The 25,891-nt window shown below is 43.2% G+C and overlaps 1 protein-coding gene across 1 annotated transcript; it reads right to left on the bottom strand.

Annotated features, from left to right (window-relative positions):
* Window positions 1–8,238: 8,238 nt before the first annotated feature.
* On the bottom strand, window positions 8,239–25,885 carry RIOK3 (RIO kinase 3). The gene is made up of 13 exons (XM_026661608.2): window positions 25,759–25,885; window positions 21,471–21,592; window positions 20,483–20,628; window positions 20,237–20,344; window positions 19,514–19,623; window positions 18,563–18,706; window positions 17,408–17,535; window positions 14,853–15,041; window positions 14,133–14,292; window positions 12,336–12,416; window positions 12,153–12,242; window positions 11,633–11,740; window positions 8,239–9,704 (listed from the first exon to the last, which is right to left on the bottom strand). The coding sequence occupies exons 1-13, from the start codon at window positions 25,819–25,821 to the stop codon at window positions 9,603–9,605; spliced, it is 1,551 nt and encodes a 516-aa protein (XP_026517393.1). The 5' UTR covers window positions 25,822–25,885; the 3' UTR covers window positions 8,239–9,602.
* Between the last annotated feature and the right edge of the window lie 6 nt (window positions 25,886–25,891).

The following is a 25,891-nucleotide window of genomic DNA, read 5'->3' as shown; positions in this document are numbered from 1 at the left end:
TACACATCAGTCAACTGAGGTCTGAGCTGCAGACTTCTCTTGGGGAAGGCAAGCAGAAGGCTGGTTCGCACAGCCTTTGCCAGCAAGAGCTTCCGTCTCAAAGCCAGGGCTGAAAGTAAGCCGGTATAGGCCGGTACAGTGTACCAGTAAAAAGCAGCCACCGGTAGGGGCCTGTACACAGCTGACATTAAAGTGCTGCGGCAGGAAAGGATCCTGCTTAAAGCATTTTAACGTCGTTGCCCCTTTTGCCCCCCCCTCCCCTGGCCGCCGACGGGAGCAGCTGCCTCAGGGCCGGTGATTTAAAAGCGCCCAGGGCTCCAGCCGCCGCTACCGCAGCAGCAGCCAGAGCTCCAGGCCCTTTAAATCACCGCTGGAGCCCAGGCGGCATGGGCCAGGCACTGCAGATAGGCTGGCTAGGGTGACCAGATGTCCCGATTTTATAGGGACGGTCCCGATTTTTGGGTCTTTTTCTTATAGAGGATCCTGTTACCCCCACCCCCTGTCCCAATTTTTCACACTTGCTGTCTGGTCACCCTAGGCCAGCCCCCATACTGATAAGTGTTGAATGTTACTTTCATCCCTGCTCCAAGCCAAACTGTGCAAGTACTGTTAGTCGGTGGAGTTGCTGTCAGTTCTCTCATGCCATTTTTCATCATCTGGAGAAAACATGGAATTTTATTTCTCACACTTGAGTCAAATGAACCTAGTCAAAGCAAGGCTGAGATACTACAATACATACAAACTGTCTGGAGAATGAAACAGACGTATGTACAATAAACCAACTAGAGCATGATTTGTTGATGACATTTATCATAGGAAGGGTCTGCAGCCTGTCATACTTAAATTGATTTCCTACATAAGGCTATCAATTTTTCTACACAAAAACATCATACATTTCAAATTGACAGCTTTATTTGTTTCTCTTATGGTAGCATCTGAATCCAAACACTTCACTATAAAGTAGTAATTAAGAATGTTCTCCTACAAGCCAAAGGCCTCTTCAAATGAGGTCACTTTGTTAGTTTGCCAGACAAAAAATATTTATGGTCAAGACAATGCACACAGCACTGAAAGAATGTGTTCCTTCCTGCTTGCTATAGTGTTTCCAGAAAAATAAACTCAACTTAAAAGAAAACCTCACCTGACTGCCATGCAAGTGAACTTCTTGTTAGAACTACTGTTCGCTGACTTCAAAAGGAGTCCACCCTACCTACAGCTCATTTCAGGATTGTGACCATAATTTTCATCTGAGATTTCCATCTGAACCATTTTTAATCACTGAAATTATAAAACCACATTTAGGAAGGGAAATTCATGTTAAATTATTTGTATAAATATCTAACCTCTTAAGAATCCTTTCCTTATTTGTACTAAAGTATTGATTTATTAAAAAACCAAACGTTTTATAAATGTAGGTTACTTCTCACCATTTATGGGTTTTTTTTTTTTTTTGTATTTAATTCATATTTGGCAATGAAAATGTACTATTCTTTTTGTTTTGTTTAATGTACCAACCCAATGGTACGTTTCTGAGTTGCAAATTCCACAGGGGAACGCTTAAATTGGGCAAGGGCTCTACTACTGATGCATTTGTCCATTGACTGCTGTCAGTTTAGCAAGCAAAGACAAAAGGCAATAGTAAAAATCTGAGAATAGACAAAATGCCCAGATTACCACTTTAGGTGAAATTTGAAACAAGAGTGATAAATGGCTTAATAGGAAAAAAGTGGATTTTAAAACCACTCAAATTTAAAATTGTCTTATGACCCCAGTTAGGCTAAACTGGATTATTTCAGATCCTGCTACAGAAACAAGAAGTCAGGACCAGGCATCATAATAAGCTGTTTGTTGACTGGAAAGCTTCTCTTCCAGATAAAATAATTAGAAGCCCAAGCGAGAACAACTACCTATTAAAGATTATACCAGTTGAAAGTTTAGAAAACATCTTTAAAAAAAAAAAACTAAATGGCATATTAGATCAAATTTGAAGCAATTCAGGATCAGGGTATAGGTATAGTTCACTTGCTTTTGTATAGAAAACTCATCTCCTGCCTCACTGTGCACAACTCTTCTCCACATCCTTTTTTGGGGGGTAGGGGACAGGAGAGTTAAAATTTTCCATTTTCAATCATAGTAAATCAGCAGGCAAATAGTTTCTGTTCCTAGGCTGATAATTTTGAAGGCTGTTCTAAATCATCAATTCTAAATTTAAATAATTTAATTAAACAAAAGGCTGCCATTTTGACAGAGGTTACATGTGGCACCAGAAGGGAGGTTACTTGGCTCAGTCACAGAGAGGGAGGGGGCAGAGGCTGTCTTCCTCACAGCACCCTGCCTCCCAGGCCAGGTGAGGAGGCATAGGATATTGGGGGGGGGGGGGGGGGGGGGGGGGGGGGGCAGAGAGCAGGGGAGAGAAGACAGAGTGAGGCACATGGGATTGTTGGCGGGTGTCAGATGGGTTCAGAACTAGTGGTGGGGACAGACTGGGGCAGGGGCACAGGAGCTAGTGGGATGACAACAATGAGCAAGGGGCGGAGTGGGGGTACTGGGCCACATGGGGACAGGGTCTGCTATGCCTGGCTGAATGGGCAGTAGGGGTGCAGGGACATACGGAGATAGGGGAAAGCTGGGGGTGCAGGGACACATGGGGACAGCTGGGAGTGAGGGTGCAAGCCCACATAGGGCCATGTGTAGATATACCCGGCTGAATGGAGAGTGGGGTTATAGGGACACATGGGAACAGGGGCCGATGTGCCTAACAATCAGGGCCAGCTCCAGGCACCAGCAAAGGAAGCAGGTGCTTGGGGCGGCTACTGGAAAGGGGCGGCACATCCGGGTCTTCGGAGGCAATTCGGCGGCAAGTCCCTCAGTCCCTCTCGGAGCGAAGGACCCACCGCCGAATAATGAAGCGGCGCAGCTGAGCTGCCACCAAAGTGCTGCAGATCGAGACTTTATCTTTTTTTTTTTTCCTTTCCGCTTCGCCGCTTGGGGCGGCAAAAAAGCTGGAGCAGGCCCTGCTAACAATGTGAGGGGCTAGGGGTTAGCCTGGGTCAGCATGAGGATGAGGAACCCTCCTCCTTTCCCTAACAATCTCTCCCTCCCAAAAAACCCCATTCCATACTTCTCCCATCCACATCCACTACCCTCCAAGTTCGCCCCCAGCCTCCTTCCTGGCAATTACTTCCCTCTCCCTCAGCTTTTCCATTACCCAACTCCCCAAAGCCTTTGCACTGCTTCTGAGGGGTGGTGGAAATAAGTTTCTTCTTTGAGTGCTCATTCATGTCCATTCCAATCAGATGTGTGCACGGTAGCCAGCATCCGTTGGGTCGGTCTGGGAGAGATCTCCCTTCAACTCCGGAAGCGTTCGAGGCAGCCCAAGAACTGCGCCATCTCTCGGCACCATGCTCCCCTCCTAGACAGGGCAGGTCACTGGCACCGGTCGTGCCCTGTGCAGCTTCAATGGGAAAGCCCACCATGATGCCCCGCTGATCTCTAACCCTGGTGCGCAACTCCCTGGCACCAGAACAGACCCAGCAGCCACACTGGTCCCCAAGCCCTTGGCACGAATGGTCGGCGTCTAGAAATACTGCTCCTCCATGGTCCTCTTTTTCAGACACCTTGGAGTGGGACTCCTATTGGTCCTATAGGAGTAGGATCAGACGGTCCGTGTCAACATGGGACTGGCACCCTTACCCGGAACTGTGGCCCGTGCAATGGCAGCCCCCAGCACAATGGCCCTTTTGGACTCCCTCAGCTTTTCATCAAAACCAAGGTTGGAGACAAGGGTCACATTCCAAGGCAACGCCGATGGCCTCAGCCATATTCATATCCCCTCCAGCACCGCTGGCATTGTTAGGATCAGGGGTAGCCTCATTGCCACCTGGCGCCAGCGCGGCCTGCACCAGCCCCAGTTGTTTCGGCTCAGATGTCTCCAACATCAACGACATCTCCGGCCTCGATCATCGCCTCAGCACTGATGACAGTTGCGGCACCGGCAGTTGTATATGCAGTCCCAACACCAACGGGCTTGACACCATCTGAGTCGGCACCAGCCCAAGAAATCCAGGTGCCGTAGGACCCCCTGGGTGCGGAAGGGAGCAGCCACCCCTTACAGGGGTCTCTTCCTCGTCCTCACGGACGAAGGTCTGACAGACACAGCTACAGCCCCAGCCCTGGAGGACAGCAGGGTTCTATAGCAACTGCTGCAGCGGGTCCTCAGGGCCTGGGCATTCAGACAGAGGAGGTAGTGGAGAATGCAGATCCAATGGTAGATATCCTTGTCCCCTCCAGACCTGCACATATTGCCCTGCCTTTTATAAAGACCATCTCTGAAAACACAAAAACTTTGTGGTAGACCCCAGCCTCATTTCCCCCTACGGCTAAGCATGACCATCCCCCACCTGATTCTCTCGTGGTTGATGCTGCCAACCAATGTGAACTTCAGGGCTTCGAGGGACCCTCCCTGAAGAATCAGGAGGCAAAACGACTCGACCTTTACGGGAGAAAGGTCTCTTCCACTGGCAGATTGCAGTTCCGCATCTCTAATCAGCAGGCCATTGTCAGCAGGTACTACTACAACACATGCGGGGCAATGGTGAAGTTTGCGGAGCTGATGCCGCAGGACTCCTGCGCTGCATTTTCGGCTCTAGTGGAGGAAGGGAAGCTCATTTCGTAAGCTTTGCTACAAGCCGCACTGGATGTAGCTACCCGTGTGATGGCTATGGGCATAGCCATGAGAAGGGGCTCCTGGCTCCAGGTCTTGGGCCTGCCGTATGAGGTCCAACAGACTATTCAGGACCTCCCATGCGAGGGTTCGGCTCTCTTTTCCAAGAAAAGAGACAAAAGACTACATAGCCTAAAGGAATCGAGAGCCACTCTCAAATCATTGGGCCTCCATACTCCCGCTACATAGTGGAAACATTTTAGACTGCAACCTCCTCCGCGCTTCTACCAGCAGAACCGTCAGGACGGTTCCCAGAGGAGGAACAGGAGTGGCAGGAAAAGGCCACACCCATCCTCAGGCCAGAGCTCTGGCCAACCCAAACCACCTTCCTGCTCCAAACTGGCCTTTTGAAGGTGCGGTCGAGGACGGCGCACCAGAACAACTATCTACCCCACCTAACCTTTTCCTCCCAACTGTCCCCTTTCTACCGTGCATGTCGCCTTCGTAAGAGCTTTTTTTTGATGAACTGGGCCTGCTACTGAACGAGGGGAAATCAACACTGTCCCCGGTTCAGAAAATAGAATTTGTAGGGGCAGTACTGGACTCGAAACATGCCAGCGCATTCCTTCCAGAAGTGAGATTTCAAGCCATGGGCGACATTATTCGAGGTCTCAGACAGTTCCCCCCACCACCACAGCATGGAACTGCCTGAAACTTCTAGGACACATGGCAGCTTGTACCTACGTAGTACAGCATGCCAGACTCAGACTTCGATCTCTTCAGTCATGGCTGGCATCAGTGTGTCGGGCAGCCCGGGACAGTTTAGACAGGATTGTAACCCTGCCTCGCCTGGTACTCAACTCCCTTCTGTGGTGGCTCGACCTGCAGGTAGTATGTGAAGGGGTACCGTTCACCAGCCCTCAGCCATCCCTCTCGCTAGTGACGGATGCGTCAGACTTGGGCTGGTGGGCACATTTGGGAGACCTCAGAACACAAGGCCTCCAGTCTCAGGCGGATCTTGCTCTCCACATCAATATCAGAGAGCTGAGAGCAGTACGCCTGGCATGCCAGACTTTCCGAGCACACCTAGCAGGGAGATGGGTATCAGTCATGACAGACAACACCACAGCGATGTTTTATATCAACGAACAGGGGGGTACACGCTCCTCTCACCTGTGCCAGGAAGCCCTCATGCTGTGGGACTTCTGTGTAGAACACTCGATACACCTGCAAGCATTGTACCCTCTCTGGAGAACAGAATGAGTTGGCGGACCATCTCAGAAGGTCGTTCCATGGCCACAAGTGGTCCCTTCACCCGGACGTCGTGAACTCAATCTTCTATCAGTGGGTTTTTCCCCCAGATAGACCTGTTCGCCACACAACACAACAGGAAGTGTCAGCAGTTTTGCTCCTTCCTGAATCACAGCCCAGGCTCCGTCGCGGACACGTTCCTCCTCCCAAGGGGAGGCCATCTCCTATATGCATTCCTGCCCTTTCCTCTCATTCACAAGGTGCTTCTCAAGATATGGAGGGAAGCAGCTTTGGTGATTCTGATAGCTCCAGTCTGGCCCTGCCAGCACTGATACAAATCACTCCTGCAAATGTCCGTGGAAGCTAGTCACCTTTCCTCTCTTCCTGGACTTACTAACTCAGGATCACGGCTGTCTCCAACATCCATACCTAGAGTCACTGCATCTCATGGCATGGAAACTTCATGGCTGAACCCAATGGAGCACTCCTGCTCAGACTTGGTTAGGCAAGTCCTCCTGGGCAGTAGAAAGCCCTCCATCAGGGCTATCTACCTTGCTAAATGGAAGAGATTTTCAGTCAGTGCAGCATCATCCATCCCTGATGCTCACCTCTGTGCCACTTATATTAAACTATCTTCATCTCAAGAAGCAGGGGCTGTCCACGTCGTCAATAAGGGTTCACTTGGCCACCATCTTTGCCTTTCATCCAGGTCCAGAAGGCTGCTCAGTCTTTGCCAACTGTTTCCTTAAAGGGCTTGACAGGCTATGCCCGCAGGTCCAGCAGTCTGTCCCGGCTTGGGACCTCAATCTGATCCTTTCCAGACTCCTGGGACTGCCCTTTGAACCTTTAGCGACACGCTCCCTGCTCCATCTCTCATACAAGGTAGTGTTTCTGGTAGTGATAACCTCAGCTGGGAGGGTGTCTGAGCTCAAGGCCCTGACTTCAGAGCCCCCTTACACTGTGTTCCATAAGGACAAGGTCCAGCTCAGACTTCACCTGGCTTTCTTCCCAAAGGTTGTCTCCCAGTTTCACATCAACCACGATATCTTCCTCCCGGTATTCTATCCTAAACTGCGCTCGAGTGGCAGGGACAAAGACTTCACTCATTGGATGTCCACAAAGCGCTAGCCTTCTACATCGAGAGAACAAAACTTTTCCGAAACTCGGTGCAGTTATTTGTGGCAATGGCAGACAGAATGAAAGGTCGTCTTGTCTCTTCTCAACGGATTTCATCATGGATCATGTCCTGCATCCAGGAGTGCTACAACCTGGCAGGGTTGCCTGCTCCTTCAATCACTGTGCACTCCACCAGGGTTCAGGCCTCTTCAACAGTGTTCCTGGCGCAGGTTCCCACCCAGAAAATCTGCAGAGTGGTGACATGGTCCTCCATTCACTCTTTCACTACGCAATCACCCATCAGGCCAGAGACAATGTGGCCTTTGGAAGAGCAGTGCTCCAATCAATGGATGACTCCGACCCCACCTCCTGAACACGGGCTTGTGAGTCACCTGATTGGAATGGACATGAACAAGCACTCGAAGAAAAATGGTTACTCACCTTCTCGTAACTGTTCGAGATGCGTTGTTTAAGTCCATTCCAATACCCACCCTCCTACTCCTCTGTTGGAGTAGCTGGCAAGAAGGAACTGAGGGGGTGGCGGGCCGGCAGGGCTCTATATGGAGTGCCATAAAGGCGCGACTCCAGGGGGGCACCAAGACCGACCCGACAGATACTGTGCACGTGCGCGCACGCGCACACCTGATTGGAATGGACATGAACAACACATCTCGAAGAACAACTTTTTTCTGTATTGTAGTTTAAATGAATTACGCAAAGTTCTGTATTAATATACTTAGTAAGGAATCTATTTGTCAAAAGACATTTCCTGAAACTTTTTTGGTGTCTGCATCATTATAGACATAGTTGCTGACAGCTATTTTGAAATAAAATTACCAAAGTAATTGAAATTGGTGTGATTATATTGTGATATTTTGATAAAATATGCTGAATTTGTGTGCAGAATTAATTTTTTGGTGCAGAATTGCCCCAGGAGTAATCAATGCTCTGGTTCTTATGAAAGAGAAGAGGCAGCTGGCAATAGTCACTAAACCTCAGGAAAAATCCAAGTTTAAGAGGTGAGATTACTCAAGGCTTCTTGGTGGTTGATGTATTAGCCACCCGGTCATGATGTTTTGTGTAATGATGCTGACACAGTTTAGTCCCATCTGAAACACAGTTCCAAGTGATCTGTTGCTGACAAGGCTTTTAGGACTAACTCAAGTCAGTGCAATGTCTCAACAACATACTACACAAGAATACAGCCACAAGATCTCAAGTTTTTACTTCACCATTCATTTTCCAACAGGAAGAGCACTTTCACAGCACACTTTGAGAATGTCACACACAGCAACAATATATCCTGCCTGTAACAAGTACCATTACAAAGGGCAATAAAATAAATATACAGAAAATGATTTAATCTTCAGGATTTTCTAATTCATACCACCCCATTCAATCAGTTCATCTTCTAAATGCATTGTTTCACAGAAATAAATGTTCTGACAGACTGTAATTCTAGTGAGGTCTAGACAGGATTAAAAAGTTTTATATATAAAATATATAAGAAACAAAAGATTAAATACTTTTTAGTCAAAATGTCAATGAAAAACGCATAAGCGCTTTCTTGAGTTCTAATTTCTATTTCAGTAGGAGAAAAATCTCAAAACATGTTCATCTTTATTTCTTGCCGCAGTTCCATTGTGTAATAAATCAATTGTGATAATCAGCTTTGGTTCTGTTAAGATTTCTAATTTAATTTTAGTTGAATCAGAAGTCTCCAAAGTACAAGCCAGAGTTTCAATATAGGCTGAATGCCGAGGATCCATTTTGATTCAACCTGTACTCTGAAGGATTTCTATAGTAAAGATAAAGATTACAGCTATCTGCTCCACTTTATGTAAACTGAGCACAGCTAGCAGGAGACCCTGACATGTTGCCAACTCATCCCTCTGGACAGTTCAGGCTTGCTCCCCACCATGTTGCATGCAAATATATTTAGACAGGCATCTTAAGCCATATTCCATTTACATGAAGGGGAAAAAAAAAGTGATTTTAAAACGTGAGAAAGATGGTTATATTAAGAAATCAGATTTTTGTGACGGCTGTCCGTAATTTAATTTTCTTTTTTGTTTGTTTGTTTTAAATGTGGAAAAATGGGCTACACCTACATTGTGTATAAACAGATATAGAATCTTAAAGCAGTTAGGTTTTAGGGGTGGCAAAGGGAAGGATGATAGGGACTACTGCTCTTCCCTACCATTTACACTGTAGCCACTACAAATCTGGAATTGTCAATTTAAAAAAAACTTAAGACATTTAAGCTCTAAATCATGCAAAATATGATTAACTCAGCTACAATAATCTAATGTAACTGAAAGGTTGGTTAAATCATCAGAACATTAGATGTGGTGACATTTTATTCTCACAGTGCCATTCTAAAAATCCCAAGAGCCTGACTTGCAGGCCAATATAAAAAACACAAGCACCAGGGTACACTCATTGTGTTTTCCTTTTTGGTATTCCAAGTCAACCACAGATTCCCCCATCTTTGGAAGGTGACATTTACCACTGCACTAACATGGTTAGAAGCAGTGAACTTGTTTCTTTTAAAGCAATTATGCATTCAGTGCTATTCATTGTATATTATTGGTGGATCTCCATCACTTGAAAATGGTGACTTCTTTCCATGTTTCTGCACATGATCTTCATTCATTTTTTCCAAAGCTTCAATCTGTAAGATAGAAATAAATCCACTCTGAAGTTTTTATAAAAACTGGGCCTGTAAGCAAGTGCTTCAAAATATTGTGTTAAAACAGCTAGTTTACAGGAGTAAACTAGTTCACACATTATGATCCATTTCCTGAATATCTAACGCTCTCAATGGTTCAGCCACACCAGCTTTAATCAAGGGTGTGATATGCAAAGTTTAGGAGATTTTAAGAAGCATCTACCTTGAGCAAATTAATGGAACAGAAGTGCATACAATGCTTTCAGGTTCAGGGACAGGGTTTTTTGAGGGGGAAGGAGGTGGTCCCCAGAGTCTAGACTGTATCCAGAATTTCCCCAAAAGTGGTGTGGAAGTTCCAGAGTAGCCTCATGATGATGGGACAGCCCAGCCCACCCCACCCCCGATGTCAATGGTACTAGCAAAGCAGTAAATAAAGTCACACTCAAGTGCTTTACATGATTAAAATAGTACAGTCCTATTCTGTTTTGGTCTGCAGCCTGTAAAGAGCTAGTATGGGGCACTACTTTCTCCAATACTTATAGAAGAGAAGACAAAGAAATGAAGAGAAAAGAAGGAATGTAAATAGGGAGATAGTGGGGCTTCACACTGGTGTTCCTAACGGCTTGGAAGTTATGGTTTGAAGCTTACAGAGGGGCTATCTAAATTAGTCTTTGAAAGATCAGATTGCGTAACATTCACACATTAATGCATCTCTCCCTATTATGGCAAATCATAAAACAAAATAGTCAAAGGATTTTGTAGGAGAACACCAAAACCATCTTACAACTCAATGAAGCATGGACACTTACCAGCATTTGAGAGTGGAGAAAAACTGAAATAACACTGGTAGCAGTTCCCTAGAATGTTACATTGTGTCTTATTTCTCTCCTTCTTTGGCTGAGCACACTGGTAGCACACCCAGTCCAGGAGCTGACTAGAACTAAATTTCTCACCCCCTACATGTTTCTGCATTAATACAGAAATACATAGCTTTATGGCTGGGACCAGCATGGGTCTGCACTGCTAGGGCCTATCAGGGCAACTCTCCAATGCTTTACTACTACTAAGTGCCCTTTTACCTAGTAACTCAAGAATGCTTGAAGACATTAAACATTTCTCTATATATACACACATCCCCTCTTCCTCCTTAAGACATCTCCCCTTTCAGCTGATATTTTTCAGAATGTAATTGATATGACATCAGGACACATTTAAAAGAAATGAGTTACAGCCAAGATTTAAAAAAAAAAAACGGGAAGTTAAATGTGGCTTTAGAAGTCTAATTTTAGGATCCTAAATTTTTGAGAATCCTAGCACATAAGCCAGTGGTCCCCAACCTTTTTCGTCTGGCGGGCGCCAAAGAAGGCCGAGTGCTGCCGGCGGAGGGGAAAAAAAAAAAAAGAAAGCCGACCAGTACACGGGCGCAGGCGCACTTAGATGCCCTGGCGGGCGCCATGGCACCTGCAGGCACCACACTGGGGACCCCTGACATAAGCTTTATTTTTAGGTTCTAATCTTTTGCATTTAAAATGATTGAAAATAAGCAGTAAAAGTTATATAATTTTTTTAACAGCTTCTTTGTCCTTGCGTGACCCCACTAGTATTTTTATAAAAAAACCCTTCATTCAGTGGTTTAAGAAACATTGTGACTTACATATAACTGAGGTTGTTTTAATTAAGATAATGTAAAGAGCTATTAACATACAACTGGTGTAATTTGTCTGTATCAGCTTCTGCTATTGCTATTTCAACCTAGAAAAATCGGAACTTAAAAAGCTGGAGATTTATGTTTACTATAGTTTCACCAGCTATCCTAACAGGATTAGTCATATAACTAAGAATGTTGAAGAAATAGGATTGTGGCTGGCCACTAGCTAGCTAGCTGACCTTAATTTACTAGCATTAGATATCACCCACAGAGAGAATCTTACCTCAGCTAGGAAATCAGCTTCATTGTCAGCTGCAATATTTAAACCTGAGACAGCATTGAAGAGCTCCCGTTCATTAAGTGCTTCTGATACACCTCCCTTCTGGAAGAACTGTTAAAAATGAAAGAATGTATTACAATGTCTTTAATCATGAGTTTATAAAATAGTACACACAGTGCATTTCATGAACTACAATTACTAATCAGATATGGAAGTAGCACTTAAATTTGACTCCCCTCTGCCCTCCCCGCCCTCCAAGACAACCAAGCAAGGTGATCCAAGAGCAGGTTTCAATTCTAGGAGCACCATTTTATTCCTCTCTAATCTGAATCTCACTCCAATATGGTCTTCCTGTATCTAAACACATCACTCAACATTTACAAGTGATAAAATCATCAAATTCAGTTTTGGAAATTATCAACTTCATATATTCTGTTCCCCGTCCCCAGAAAAAGCCTTTTACATCAGAGTTTAACTGCAGAAAAAAAAACCAAGCAGAGGTCACGAACTGCAGAACCCCTACCTGTGAAACATTCCTGCAGTCTCTGAACAAAAACTCAAGTCCATGAGGGTGGGTTGGCTCCACAGATTGACTTACATCAATTAACCAGACCTAAAGTAAACAGAGAAACGTACTGGTTCACATAGTGCATAAAGACACTCAACATTAAATACACCTTTTTTTCTACTTTAAGAATATGCTCACCTTTCCATCATGCCATAGCATGTTGTACTCACTCAGGTCAGCATGAACAAGTGAGCACTCTTTATATAACTGTTGCATCATCTGCGAGAGGTCAGACAAATTATCAATTAAGCAAAGAATACTTGTTGGAGTGGTAATTAATCAGCACTATTTGTACATTCAGGGTAAAGCAAAGCATTTTTTCCATCCAACTAGTAGTCACATTTCAAGAGTACATGCAGTTGGTTAATGTGAGGAATTGTGACTTCACATCTTTTATTCCTATAGGACCAGAAGAATTCAGCAGAGACACTCACTAGATCACTAATATTCTTTACTCCTAAGGGAATTCTGCACCAAAAAAATTAAAAATTCTGCACACAATATTTTAAAATTCGTCACATTTTATTTGTCAATAAATAAATGTGGAAGTTCCAGCATGGTGTGGGCAGGCAGGCAGGCTCAACCTGGCAAGATCCAAGTGTGGAGGGGCTTAGTGTGGGGGGGGATCCAGGTGTGGGGGAGCTTGCTGGGGGGTTCTGGGTGCAGGGGCAATGGGACTCTGCACAGGGGGTCCAGGTGAAGGTGGTTGGGGCTCGGCAGGATTGTCAAGGTGCAGAGTGGAGGGTCCGGATGCAGGGGGTGAGGCTCAGCAGGGTGGGAGTGCCAAATGCACAGGGGTTAGGAAGATGGGGGGGAGGGGGAAAGAGATCAGTTCCCTGTAGTGATCCCCACCCCCGCACTGAGGAGCGATGATGGCAGGAAGTGGGGCGGGGAGGGGAAAGAGCTTCGTGCAGCCAGGAGAGGTTTCTGGGGATGGGTCTGACCCAGCACTGGCTCCTTGCAGGGGAAGAACAAGTCCCGTCCTCCCTTGCTTCCAGCCTAGTCAGGACTAGCAGCTGAGCCCAGCACAGGGTAGGAGCCACCAGCCAGAATGTCCCTAGTCTCCCTCCCCCTGTGGTGATTACCTCTCCACCAGTTGCTCCGGGCACGTGAAATGACATGCTCACGCTGCTAGGGAGGGGGCACGTGACCGCTCTTGTGGCTTCCCTTTGCTTTCCCGTCAGAAAGTCATTTTTTCTGCAGGGAAGCAAAGAAATCTGCAGAGGACATGAATTCTGCAGGGGACATCAATTCACAGTGGCGCAGAATTCCCCTAAGAGTAATTCTTCCTAAACCTGGGACCTTTGACCTGGAATAGCGGTTTTCTACCAAGCGCCATTTTGCCACCACTCAGCATTAAGTTTGTTTTCTATCCAAGTTAATTCCAAGTCTTATTTTTCCTCTCATGCATCATTTCTGATTTATCCTCGTTTATTCATATGCCACAAAATATACCTATTGCAAAACATTGCTGATATGGAGGTCCAGAGGTTTTATATATTGTGAAGAATACATATATACAACTGTCATCTATACCAGTGCTTCTCAAAGCCGGTCCGCCGCTTGTGCAGGAAAGCCCCTGGCGGGGTCCGGGCCGATTTGTTTACCGGCTGCGCCTGCAGGTTCGGCTGATCGCGGCTCCCACTGGCCGCGGTTCGCCGCTCCAGGCCAATGGGGGCTGCAGGAAGGGCGGCCAGCACATCCCTCAGCCCGAGCCACTTCTCGCAGTCCCCATTGGCCTGGGACAGCGAACCGCAGCCAGTGGGAGCCGCGATCAGCCAAACCTGCAGATGCAGCCGGTAAACAAACCGGCCCGGACCCCGCCAGGGGCTTTCCCTGCACAAGCGGTGGCCCGACTTTGAGAAGCCCTGATCTATACAACTCTCCCAGGAATTGTTGCCAGAACATTGGATAAAGACATCAGCATCATCTTACATGAAGAATTTGATAGTAGGCCTTTTTCATGTCTTCACTATTGAGTTTTACTTCCTTCAGTTTAGGAGCTGGAACTTGATCCTGGCCAATGAAAGACATGACCAAGATGTGTTTCTTAAGCATAACCACTTGTGGACAAGGGATTCCTGCTTTCTGCATTCTGTAGATCAGAAGATAGATATTATTGCAAGAGTAAGTCAAAAATTCATGCTAGCCCTTCTCTGGTACTAAAACATTTTTGCAAGCTTATTCTGGATCAATGTAGTAATTCACATAAAATATACATGAAAGCATTGGAAGCCATACAATGGATTCCAAAAACATTATGCCTTGAAGGCTACAAACCTTTTGGTTTCATTTTAGATTGTAATTTTCAGAGGTAAATGCTAGTAGCTTCAAAGACTTGATTACAATAGGGGTCTGGCAACAATTTAAAATGACCAGATACTTTTTTACTTGAAAGATTTCCCAATATACAAAATAAATGTGCTCAGTTACACAATCCTGAACTTGAAAGCATATAAGGAATAAGGGGCTGAACATTTGTAGTATCTCAACTGTATGAATTAAAATTATATGTAATAAGATGTGAGAGTTGGAGTAAACATATGCATTAAGGCCCCCACGTCAAAGTAGGACTTTACAGTGATATAGCAAAACTTCCTTGAAAAATAAGGAAAAAAAAGTCAGACACTAATACTAATTATACTGGTTTTGTACCTTGTTAGATTGTGCATTTCTTTCTCTGCCCACATACGGATAACCTTCCGTGGATTCAGTTTACTGAAGCGATCTTTAAACCTGTAGTCATCCTTAATATATTTGTCACGGTTCTTGAATTCATTAAGGGTAGTTTTAAATACCTTTAAGGCACATTCTGGAGGTACAGCTTTATCATCCTCATCCGTTCTTATGATAAAAAAAAACAGAACAAAAATTAAATGTTTAATCTACATCTAGGTCTCTGCACAATCAATTGAGTTTGCTTCTAAAAAAGGTGTTTTAAGATCATGCAGAAACAAAACACTGCATATAATGTTGAAGTTAAGTCCATGAAAAGACTGCAGAGTTCCCTGGCTAAACTTGGTTCTTAAATCAATTATAGCAGTGGTCCCCAACCTTTTTGTGGCCAGTAGCACATTCATGTTTTCAGAAGAGTGTGGCGGGCGCCAACAATTTTTCAAGGCTTATTTTGTATTTGTACATTAAATATAAAAAACATCATATTTAATAATCCATAGTATATGAATCCAGAGAGAAGCCGGAGAGAAGCCGCGAGGACAGAGAACACCAGCGCCCGCAGCCCCGGAGTACTCTGTCCCCAGCAGGCGTGGGGCCACGGCTTCTCTCATTTTTTTTTAAATGTACTTTTTGGCTTTTTACAATTTATCATTTTATATATAAACTTCAACTAGGGATGTAAAAGGTTAAACAGGTAACTGGTAAGCATTAGGCTTACCAGTTAACCCCAGCGAGGCCCCTGAGAGCTACCTCAGTTAACTGTTAACCGATAATAATTTAACTGGTTAACTTTTTTAACTGCTATTTACATCCCTTACGTCAACAGGGACAATGATATTGTAAATACACATAAAAATCTCAGAATACGAAAACCCAGACTGCTCAAGTGTTTTGCTGCTTCTTCCTATTTTCGTATCGTCTCACCATTAAGGCCAGTGTTAGTAACTGATCACCACTCTGTGTCAGCAACTCATCACACCTGACATTCACTACACCTCACATACTGCTGTCATGATATTTATTTAAAAGGTGATGTGATTATACTGTTTGAAATCTAACACCACAAAGGTCATTAATGTCACTGTGAAATGTGTGTAACAACTTTGTAGGTGAAATTATGGATATTCTCTGATATATCCTGAAGACTAAACAGACAAAAGTGACAAAAAACAGGTTTCTTCTATATAAAGGAGAAAGAAAATATGGGGGCAGACGCCCTGTCTAGGAAAGAGGGCTCTATGTATTAACACTATATAAGGACACATTGATATCATGCTTTAAAGTCTTTGTCCAAACAAAGAGAGAAACAGGTTTTACCCAGACAGGAGGGAAGGCAGCTATCTACCTGTCTCCAATGAAATTAAGCCAGGTGTGAATAAATACAATGGAAGACGTATTTACATAGAAATCAGCAGGGTGATGGGAAGGGAAGAACAGCATGAGGTCATTCTGCTGCTTGAAACTAGGTCATTGAACTTTGAGAGATATAAGCAAAGACAGAAGCCATCTTTCACATCCATCACTAGACAGACAAGGAAATAGATCTGTTGGAAGCTGAGAAGGATGGGTCCTTCAACCAAGGGGGCAGGGATTGAAGTCTCTGGAAAAACTGAATATATAGGAGAGAGACCTGCCTAGGCAAAACCAGCATCTTGTACTTCTGTGGAAGGTCCTGACTGAGGGAAAGTCAGACAGGGCTGGGAAGAAGGAAGACTGGTGATAGAAACCATCTTGAACAAAGCCTGTACCTTGCTAGACTAAATTTTAGACTTGTAGGTGCATTTTTACCCACTTTTATTTGCTTATAACTACCTCTATTTTTATTTCTTTTACTTGGTATCATTCAGCCTATGTCCTATTGTTAATAAATTTGTTTTATTTTTACTATAAACCAACTCAGGGCTGTGCTTGAGGGAAGGGTGTATTCATCCCAGTTAATAAGCTGCAATGTGCTTTTGTCTCTTTAAAGCAGGGGTTCTCAAACTGGGGGTCGTGACCCAAGGTTATTACGTGGGGATTGGGAGCTGTCAGCATCCACCCCAAACCCCACTTTGCCTCCAGCATTTACAATACTGTTAAATATATTAAAAAGATGTTTTTAATTGATAAGAGGAGGTCACACTCAGAGGCTTGCTTATGAAAGGGGTCACCAATACAAAAGTTTGAGAACTGCTGCTTTAAGGGAACAAATGAACCTTATCTCTCTCAACTTGCCAGGAGAGAGCTGGGCATTGTAGTGCACACAATTTTGGGAAAATTCAGTACTGGGAGCATGTTGGGGTCACCTTGCTGGTTGTAAACAAGGCTGGTGAAAGCCAGAGTGGGGCTGCAGAGAAGATGCTGAACCAGGGCTGTCTAGCGCACTGACACACACTCAGTGTGTGACTTGCATGCTTGTATGCTCGCTGAGAGAGCTCCCAGCCTGGGAGCTACAGCAGCAAAGCACTGTAAGGCACCCTAGGGTTGCAGAGCAAGTAGTGACAACCCCTTGCTGGTCTGGATTGCACTCCAAAGCATTACAATCACACACTTACTTTCCTCCATAAGCATGAAAAACAACAGATTCTTTTCCTGTGCTAATGCAGCCAGTGATGGTCTCCAGTATCCCAGCATTGACCATCTTGTACAAAAGTAAACGTGTTTTAGGATCCACTGCTTTCTCCTACAGGAGAAAGGGAGAAACAAAGTAAACACGTGAATGATTTATCTAAATTCATTTAAACCTAGTGGTGGTTCTGATTATTTAGAGGATAATACCCTTTCCATCTGATTTGAATCAACTGGCAAAATGTGTTCTCATGAACAATCTAGGAGAAAAAGCATAAGTAGGTTGTTCTTGTTTCTACACTTTAGCAGAACAACTCTTTTATCCCAAGACTTATTTTACTTAATACTGTTTTTTATAGATTGTAAGCTCCTTGGGACAAGGACCACATCTTTTCTGTTATGCACAGAGAAGAGCATTATCAGCACTTCATATTGCATATTACATATCTGAGTCTCAAAGAGCTTTACAAACATGAAGCCTAAATACCTCAGAGGTGTTTACGTATTATACCCATTTTACTGATTGACAACACTGAGATGGACAGCACTTTTAACCTCTCTCTAAATCCCCATAACTCAGTGGCAAAAATCAAGACCATCGCACTAGAATTCCCCTCCTCCCTCCCCCCAAAAAATCAACTGTTTCAACCAATCAGGAATACCAATGGGTTTTCTAGATGACAAGTTGAGGGAGTTCAAATAGCAACCTATCTTCCTGAAGCTCTAGTTACGAAGATAATTTAAAGTAGTATACTCCAGGTATCTAGGATTAACCCCTTCTTTTTTCAGGATTTCTATAACTAAGTTCTAGAGTAAATTCCAGAAATAGTTGTGAAGCAGATGATCAGCTCCAAGGTATTAAAGATACAGAAAATCCAAGCAAATTGGTAATAACTTGATTACTCTTATTTTAGGAAGAGTATCAAAATATTGCATGCATTTATATGGCAGCTGTGATCACAGTATCTGAGCACAATACACTATAGGAGTTAATACAATACAAACTTATTCAGTAATCTCCTAGTCAAACATTGCTCATTTGGTTTAGTCAAAATGGATTACTCTTTCTAAAATGTATCAAAATGATATGCAAGTTGGTATGGAAGGTTTGGGATTTAAAATGGCTTAGCACCAAGACATACAGCAGTAGAATGCTCCTTCTTCTCATGGAGCCTGGCACTTCGACGTTCCTCAGAGTATGCATGTTGCTTTAAGGCATTAAAGACTTGATTGGATAGTTTTAAATCCATTCCAATTCCATCTCCAACCTGGAAATCAGGTCCAAACTACAAAACACACAAAGTATTTTAAAAAAATACTCTACTTGAGACAGACAAAGATACAGCAAATGAACAAGATTTTGATTCCAATATTCAAGAACTATCTTTTATAATGCTTAGCTTCAGAACTGGAAGAGTGGCTGCTTCAGTTAATGGCTTCTGTGTCAGCATTCCACCAAGCAAGTTTTACAGAGTGCTAACAAAATGTTCCAATATAATTTTAAATCAAGAGCTAAGCAATTGCTCTCACCCACTCTTTAAGTAGATTACACATCATTTACCCTATAAAGATTGTACTGGCGTGCATTTCCTTCTTTCCAGTATTTTCTGATACAGCTATGTTAATGCAAATTGCAAATATTTACTGCTGTGGATAGACAGTGTAGAACGCTGGCTTATAATCTAAGTGATTAAGACTCAGTTTCCCTGACTCAGATAAGGTTTTTTTGTTCTGTTTTTTAAATCATTTGGATTACATGACTGGCATGTTTACCAGTGTAAACTTGATGATTTTCCCCTCATTACTGAACTTGCTGGTATATTTATGCTAAAGTAATTTCTGTACATAAACATTTTTGTATCACTTACATACAGTATTACTTGAACAACAGTTTAGAAATAAAAAAGTTCAGTTTTCCACCAATACTTAACTCTATCAAAAAATTAATCCAAATGTTTCACAATCTTCATTTAAAGGACAGTTAGAATAACATACTGCAGCACACAAACATACATTTCTCTAAAATCCTCCAAATATTGATTGAATTAAGGCATTTATACATATTATGCTTGCACACACACGGTGGACCTTACGTTTTCCATTCGAGCAGTATTCTTTCTTCCACATACAACCTCATCGTGTTTGGTGGTAATTTCTTTTCCTTTTCCTATAAAGCCCTTTTTTGGAGTAGTGGTGGGTTTATCTGCCGATAGTGAACAATACAAGTCAAAGTTTATGTATACACAAATATAGGTGTAATATATTTGTAACTATTCCATGATGCCCACAATAAGCAAATCAATTTAATTAATTAAAAATGTAAAAAGCAAACAATAGTCCCTTCTGTGAAGCATCCTGCACACTTCGTGGACTTCTAAAATAATACATCCTATGTTACACAGTCTGGCACATACTCTAGGAAGGAATAGATGACAGACACATAGGTCCTCCAAACAGGTAACCTCAAATACCCAGCTATTAAGACTAATCAATGTGTTCTATGCTGCATATTGGGCATTGAAATCTTCATTACAAGGCACTGCCTTGATAACACACACGCACAACCATAGGCAACCTCATTTGTAATAAATAACTTTACAAAGGGCACATGTAATCAGAGACCAATATATTAAAAATAGGAGCCTAAAGTTAGGCTCCTAAATTAAATAATAAAGAATAAACAAATAAAAAACAAACAGCATGATTTTCAGAAGTGCCAAGTACCCAGTATCTCTCATTTCTAATTTCAGGCTCTCATTTTTGAGAATCTTGGCCTATATAGTACATTTTGTACACACAGTAAATTCAACCAATACCTGCTCTATAGGGATCATGACGGGTATCCTGCCAGTCAACCTCATCTTCTGAGCTGTCACTATCCTCATAGGGATGCACCTTTCGGTAATTTTCAAAGGATATGGAGACTTGGGAAACAAAACAAATTAGAAAGTTTGTAATTAACATGCATTCACCACTACCTCGCAGCTCAGTCAATTCAAACAGGTATCATAAAATAAATGTACTTGTTTGTCTAACAAGACTGTCATGTCTGAAGGTAGTACCTTTGCTATCTCCATTGAACTTTTTTTCCTCACGTCTAAGTTGTGCATCATATTCCCTGTCAAACTCCATTTGCAGCATCTGGGCTAGCATTAGGTCACTGGAAGTGTCAGTGTTTTCTCCTGTAATAAACGGCCCTTCGGCAACACTAAGCACAATAAAAAAAGGGAATAAAAGTTCTGTTAACATAGTAAACACAGTCTTGTATCCCCTTAACTTATTCCAGACTGAATACAGAATCTTGGAGAAACTGCATTTAAATGCAAAACTTCTCAATAATTAACTATGGTTAAGGTTAAGATTTTGTCATGGTTATTTTAAGGAAAAGTCACAGATAGGTCGTGGGCAAGAAACAAAAATTCACATAAGCCCGTGGCCTGTCTGTGACTTTTACTAAAAATAACAGGGGATAATGCATCCCTTTTAGGAGTCCGATTTGTCTTGCGTACCCCAAGTTTCACTTCACTTAGAAGTGCTTGCTTACAAAATCAGACATAAAAATACAAAAGCGTCACAGCACACTATTTCTGAAAGTTTGCTTAGTCTCTCATTTTTTCTATATGAAATTTTAGTTTGTACTGACTTTGCTAGTGCGTTTTATGTAGCTTTTTGCAAAACTAGGCAAATATCTAGATGAGTTGATATACCCTGGAAGACCTCTGCGTACCTCTGGTTGAGAACCACTAGTCTAAAGAGCCCTCTCCACAAAAGTAGTATGAACTGGGGAGAGAACAAGATTATGAGTGGATCTCATGAAGAGATCCACATGATTCATATACTGGAGAACCACTGGAACAGGTGTTTTTAACAATAAATTTCTAGAGGAGCTACCATAAATGGACCAAGGAAAGGGTGACAGAGAGGAAAATACTTACTATGGTACTGTAACTACACACCTTTACTTAAGATACCATGTAGGAAGACCTACGATGACTCGGCAATCATCAAGTTTACTAACCCAGGATTTAAGTTCAAAGGTGATTAACTTACGTAACCGCCTCAGGAAAAGCAACTTTTTCTTCTTCCAGTTGCAGCTCTTTTGCCAACTGTTCACTCATCACATCAGCAAGAGAGCATGATATTGCTGCATTTTTAGGGGTTCCCCATGGACACTGCGAAGAAACATTCTGTTGAAATACGGCAACTAGATATACAGGCTACTTTGTTTGTTAGTACAGTTAAACTACCAATAGGTTCAGCACAAACTGATGTAGTCTTGATTTCTCTTTCTTTCACAGACTCACAAATACTGTTAGACTAAAGTACAACAGTACTCCTTTAAGTGACTACCATAAGGTAAATAGGGAAGAGGGCAGTGCCAATACTTCAGAGGGTTTGGAATGTTAAAGAATATATTCACAACACAGTATGTTGTAAGAGCCACCTGGTAATAGCAGACAGTCAGAACTGGGAATTTCTGTAAAACCTCCCTTTTGAGAAAGTTATGTGGACAACACATTGGGGCTGAAGTTTAACATATTTTCTCTCAGTTCAGGATTCCCCTCCCTCAATTTGGAAAAATTATCTGTTCAAACATTTGAATGACAAAAGTTAAATATCTTTGAATATTAAGTTATAAATGTGCAAAATGCATTCGTTCAGCCAAGTCTCCAAGTTAAAACTGCTTGAAAGGTCATAGTGAAACGGTAACAATTAAAAGTTACATATTGATTGGTAATGAAGTCCATAGGGCTGGGCTACTCTAAGAAGGGAGAAATTAGCTCACAAGTTTAAATACTTTGTAGACTTCAAGCACCAAATCCTGCAAATACAATCATGCAGGATAAACTTTGCACCTGAATGCAGTCCAACTGAATGTGGATGCAATTTCAGAATATCTGGCCCTAAGTTTCAGGCACTTTTATATCCAAGATAGTGTGTCCCAGTAAAGAAACTGGTTATTTTCCAAGAATTGTGTTTCATCTATATCGCTAACGGGGAGAACAATTTTTAAACTGGCCACCAACTCACTCTAGAGGTTTTATTAGATAGTGCCATAGCACAACACCTACAGATCTTGATCAAGTCAGGTCCACATCGTGCCAAGCACTGTATAAACAAAGCAAAATTCATCTTAAACAGTAACTTACTCTAAGGAAAAACACATTGAAGTTAATATCTATTTTTTTAAAAATCCAGTAGAATGTGTTATACATTTCTCAGCAACATTTTTTTAGACTGAAACAAAATGAAAACTAGAGAGCAGACTTGTTTGTTTCAGTGCCCTTTGAAGCATCAAGGAGAAGGAAAGATCTGTTTGCCAAATGGTAAGAGAATAGAGAGGAAAGATATATTAGCAGCTTTTAGGCAGCCAGGATAAAATCCCATGTGGGATAGTGGGGATCACCAAATAATCACAAGTACAACTAAAGGTTTCCTTTCCAGACTCTGGAAACTATAACAGACAACACATTCCTTCAAAATCTCTGAGATGTAACCAAAAAAGATTTCATAGGTCTAAATTCTGGATCCAATGTGAGTTTTGTTACTGACTTAAACGGGGCTAGAGTTTTGCCAAGAATCAAGCTCTGAGTGCACTGACCCACCTGTCAGGGGTCCAACAGGAACTTTAGCCAGCAAGCAGTAGGCTGAACAGAAACTTATCAATTTCAGTTCACTGCTGACTTCAGGCTGCAGTGGAATAGACAAAGGTCTGCTCATCAGTTTTGGCAACCAACTCTGAGCCCTTTTTTTGCTGAAAAGATTTGAGTATACTCTTAATTTCTTCAGGCAATTTAGAGTAAAGTATTTGAGTACTGAAAATGTTAAAAGATGTTTATTTATTTCATCTATGTGCATTTCTCATTGCCATGCACAAAGTCTGCTGAGTTAGAGCTGAATACGCCTTGACATGTCCTTCTGCAGGCATAGTTAAGTCTTTTTTAGTCTACAAGCATATGTCATTACAGTGAGGACAAAGTTATTAAAGGCCAGAGTAGATCACCATCTTTCAGAGTTTAATACAATAGGTCAAGACTGGTTAGGTCACACTGTACCCAAATTACATTCTGGAAAAGGTTTCAAGCCACAGACAAAAAATGATTTCAACATGACTGTAGCAGTTAGATGTCCCACTTTAGGCTACACCAGCAGGTTTGAGACAAGTTCCGCCTCTCTCCTGGCACCTGAGAGTGGACCCCAAGGCTAAATTTAATCACTTCTATGAGGGAACAGTTTAATAATCCCATCAGAGCAGATACATAGTAATGGAGCATCTAAAATGGGCTCTACCACTGGCATGCCAAATTTTAACTCAAGTACCAAATGTATCTATTGGTAGATGTGGTCATGCTTAGTACTTACATGGCACTTAGCACATTCAAAGCACCATGCAAACATGAATCCAATTTGAACCCTACTGCATTAGATGTGAGAAGAGAAGTGAAAAATGACTTGCCCAAAGCCTTGCAACAGTTAGGACACAGAAGCTCTTGGTTCTCAGACCTTTCCTCAGGACCATGGTGTCTTTTGCTACCTGTCAGGATGGTCTTTGTTCCGGTAGTGCAGATCTGAGCTTCCCAGATACAAACTCACAAATGCAACCTGTAATAACCTTCCTGCTTCTCCCAGCACAGATTGAAGGCAAGCCTAGCAACAGCCTATTGTTTAACTTTGTTGCGGTGTTTCCTTCCTAGTTAAGGGCGGGGAGAGAGAAAGGGGAGTTTTTAGGGCATCTGCCTTAACATTGTATCAGAACAATATCATACAAGAAATCTGGATGACCTCGACAACTGGAGAAACAGAAATCAGATGAAATTTAATAGTGCAAAGTCATGCACTTAAGGACTAACAACAAGAATTTTTGACATAAGCTGTGGACGTATCAGTTGGAAGCAACAAAGGAGCAGAAAGATCTGGGTGTACTGGTCAATAACGGTATGATGCGATCAATGTGACGTGGCAATGAAAAAGGATAGTGCAATCCTAACATGCATCAGATGAGGTATTGCCAGGGAATAGGGAAGTGTTACCACCATTATACAAGGCAATGGTGAGACCTCATCTGGAATATTATGTGCAGTTCTGGTCTCCCACATTTAAGAAAGATTAATTTAAAAGGGGACAGGTGGAGAGAAGGGCTACTAAAATGATCAGAGAAATGAAGAACCTACCTTACGAGAGGAGTCTTAAGAAGTTTGGCTTATTTACCCTAACATAACAAAAGCTCAGGGGAGATATGATTTCTCTCTATAAATACATTAGAAGAGTAAACACAAGTGGGGGAGATGAGTTATTTAAGTAAAGGACCAATGTTGGCATAAGAACAAAGACATAAACTAGCCATCAATAAATTTACGCTAGAAGTCAGATGAAAATTTCTAACTATCAGAAGACTGAAGTTCTGGAACAGTTATCTAAGTGGGGGCAAAAAAAAACCCCCTCACCTATTTCAAGACTAAACTTGATAAACTTATGGAAGAGATAGTATGATGACATTGCCTACAATGGTATGTAGCCTACCCATGACTGCTATCAACAAATATCTCCAATTGCTACAGAAGGGGAGGGCTTCAAGTACTACATAAAATTCTTTCCCACATCTGTCTGGTGGGTCTTGCTTACATACTCAGGATCTAACAGCTCACCATATTTGGGATCAGGAAGGAATTTTCCCAGGTCGGATTGACAGAAACCCTGGAGATTTTTTTTACCTTCCTCTGTAAAGTGGGGCACAGATCACTCACTGGTCTGAACTAGAGTATATGGTGGATTCTCTATAACTTGAAATCTTTAAATGAAGATTTGAGGACTTCAGTGACTCAGCCAGAGATTATGGGTCTATTACAGGAGTGGGTTAGGTTCTGTGGCCTGCAATGTGCAGGAGGCCAGACTAAATGATCATGATAGTCCCGTCTGGCCCTAAAGTCTATAAGCCTAAAACCTCACTTGTCCCTAGAGAGGAAGAGCAGCTTTGGCGCAGCTCAGGGAGTGACACTGGAAACACCAGCCCTAGGAACTGCCTGGGGACCGGACCAGTCTCTGCTGCCATCCGCAAGCCCCAGAAGGAGGTGATGAGGGAGGCCGTGGGCCCCCCACACCGTCCTTCCCCGCAGGGCTCGGGGCGGTCGGTCAAATCCGGCCTCGCTAGCTGGAAGGAGGAAGCGGAGCCCGGAGCCGCCGCCTGCGGTGACTCATCAGCGGCTCCTCCACTCCCTGCAGAACCGGACTCTCCCCTCGCACGCAGCAGAAACCCCTGGGGCAGCGCTTCCCGCGGGGAAGGGGACTCGGAACGGGACCTTCGCCACCCGGGGGAGCCCCTCACAGTACCGCCCCTCACCTTGCTCTGCCAGGCGGGGCCCGGGCCGGTCTCGGGGGCGGCGGCGACTTCTACCGGATCCATCTGCGCATCCAGAGAGCGGGGCGGCGGGCGGGAGACAGACACGGCGCGCGGGGAAGGCGGCGGCGGGCGG

Source organism: Terrapene carolina, unplaced genomic scaffold, assembly GCF_002925995.2.
Source record: "Terrapene carolina triunguis isolate 2854851 unplaced genomic scaffold, T_m_triunguis-2.0 Scaffold58, whole genome shotgun sequence".
Taxonomy (NCBI): domain Eukaryota; kingdom Metazoa; phylum Chordata; order Testudines; family Emydidae; genus Terrapene; species Terrapene triunguis.
This window is presented reverse-complemented; position numbering and strand designations above follow the sequence as displayed.

What these genes read in the sequence shown, in the direction of transcription:
- RIOK3 (XM_026661608.2), bottom strand. Translation starts at nt 25,821, where the DNA reads ATGGATCCGGTAGAAGTCGCCGCCGCCCCCGAGACCGGCCCGGGCCCC. An exon ending in AGAAGGAGCATTCTACTGCT is followed by an intron (nt 17,536 to 18,562) that starts GTATGTCTTGGT and finishes TTTCTCCTGTAG; the next exon opens with GAGAAAGCAGTGGATCCTAA. An exon ending in TGCTATGGCATGATGGAAAG is followed by an intron (nt 12,243 to 12,335) that starts GTGAGCATATTC and finishes TGTTTACTTTAG; the next exon opens with GTCTGGTTAATTGATGTAAG.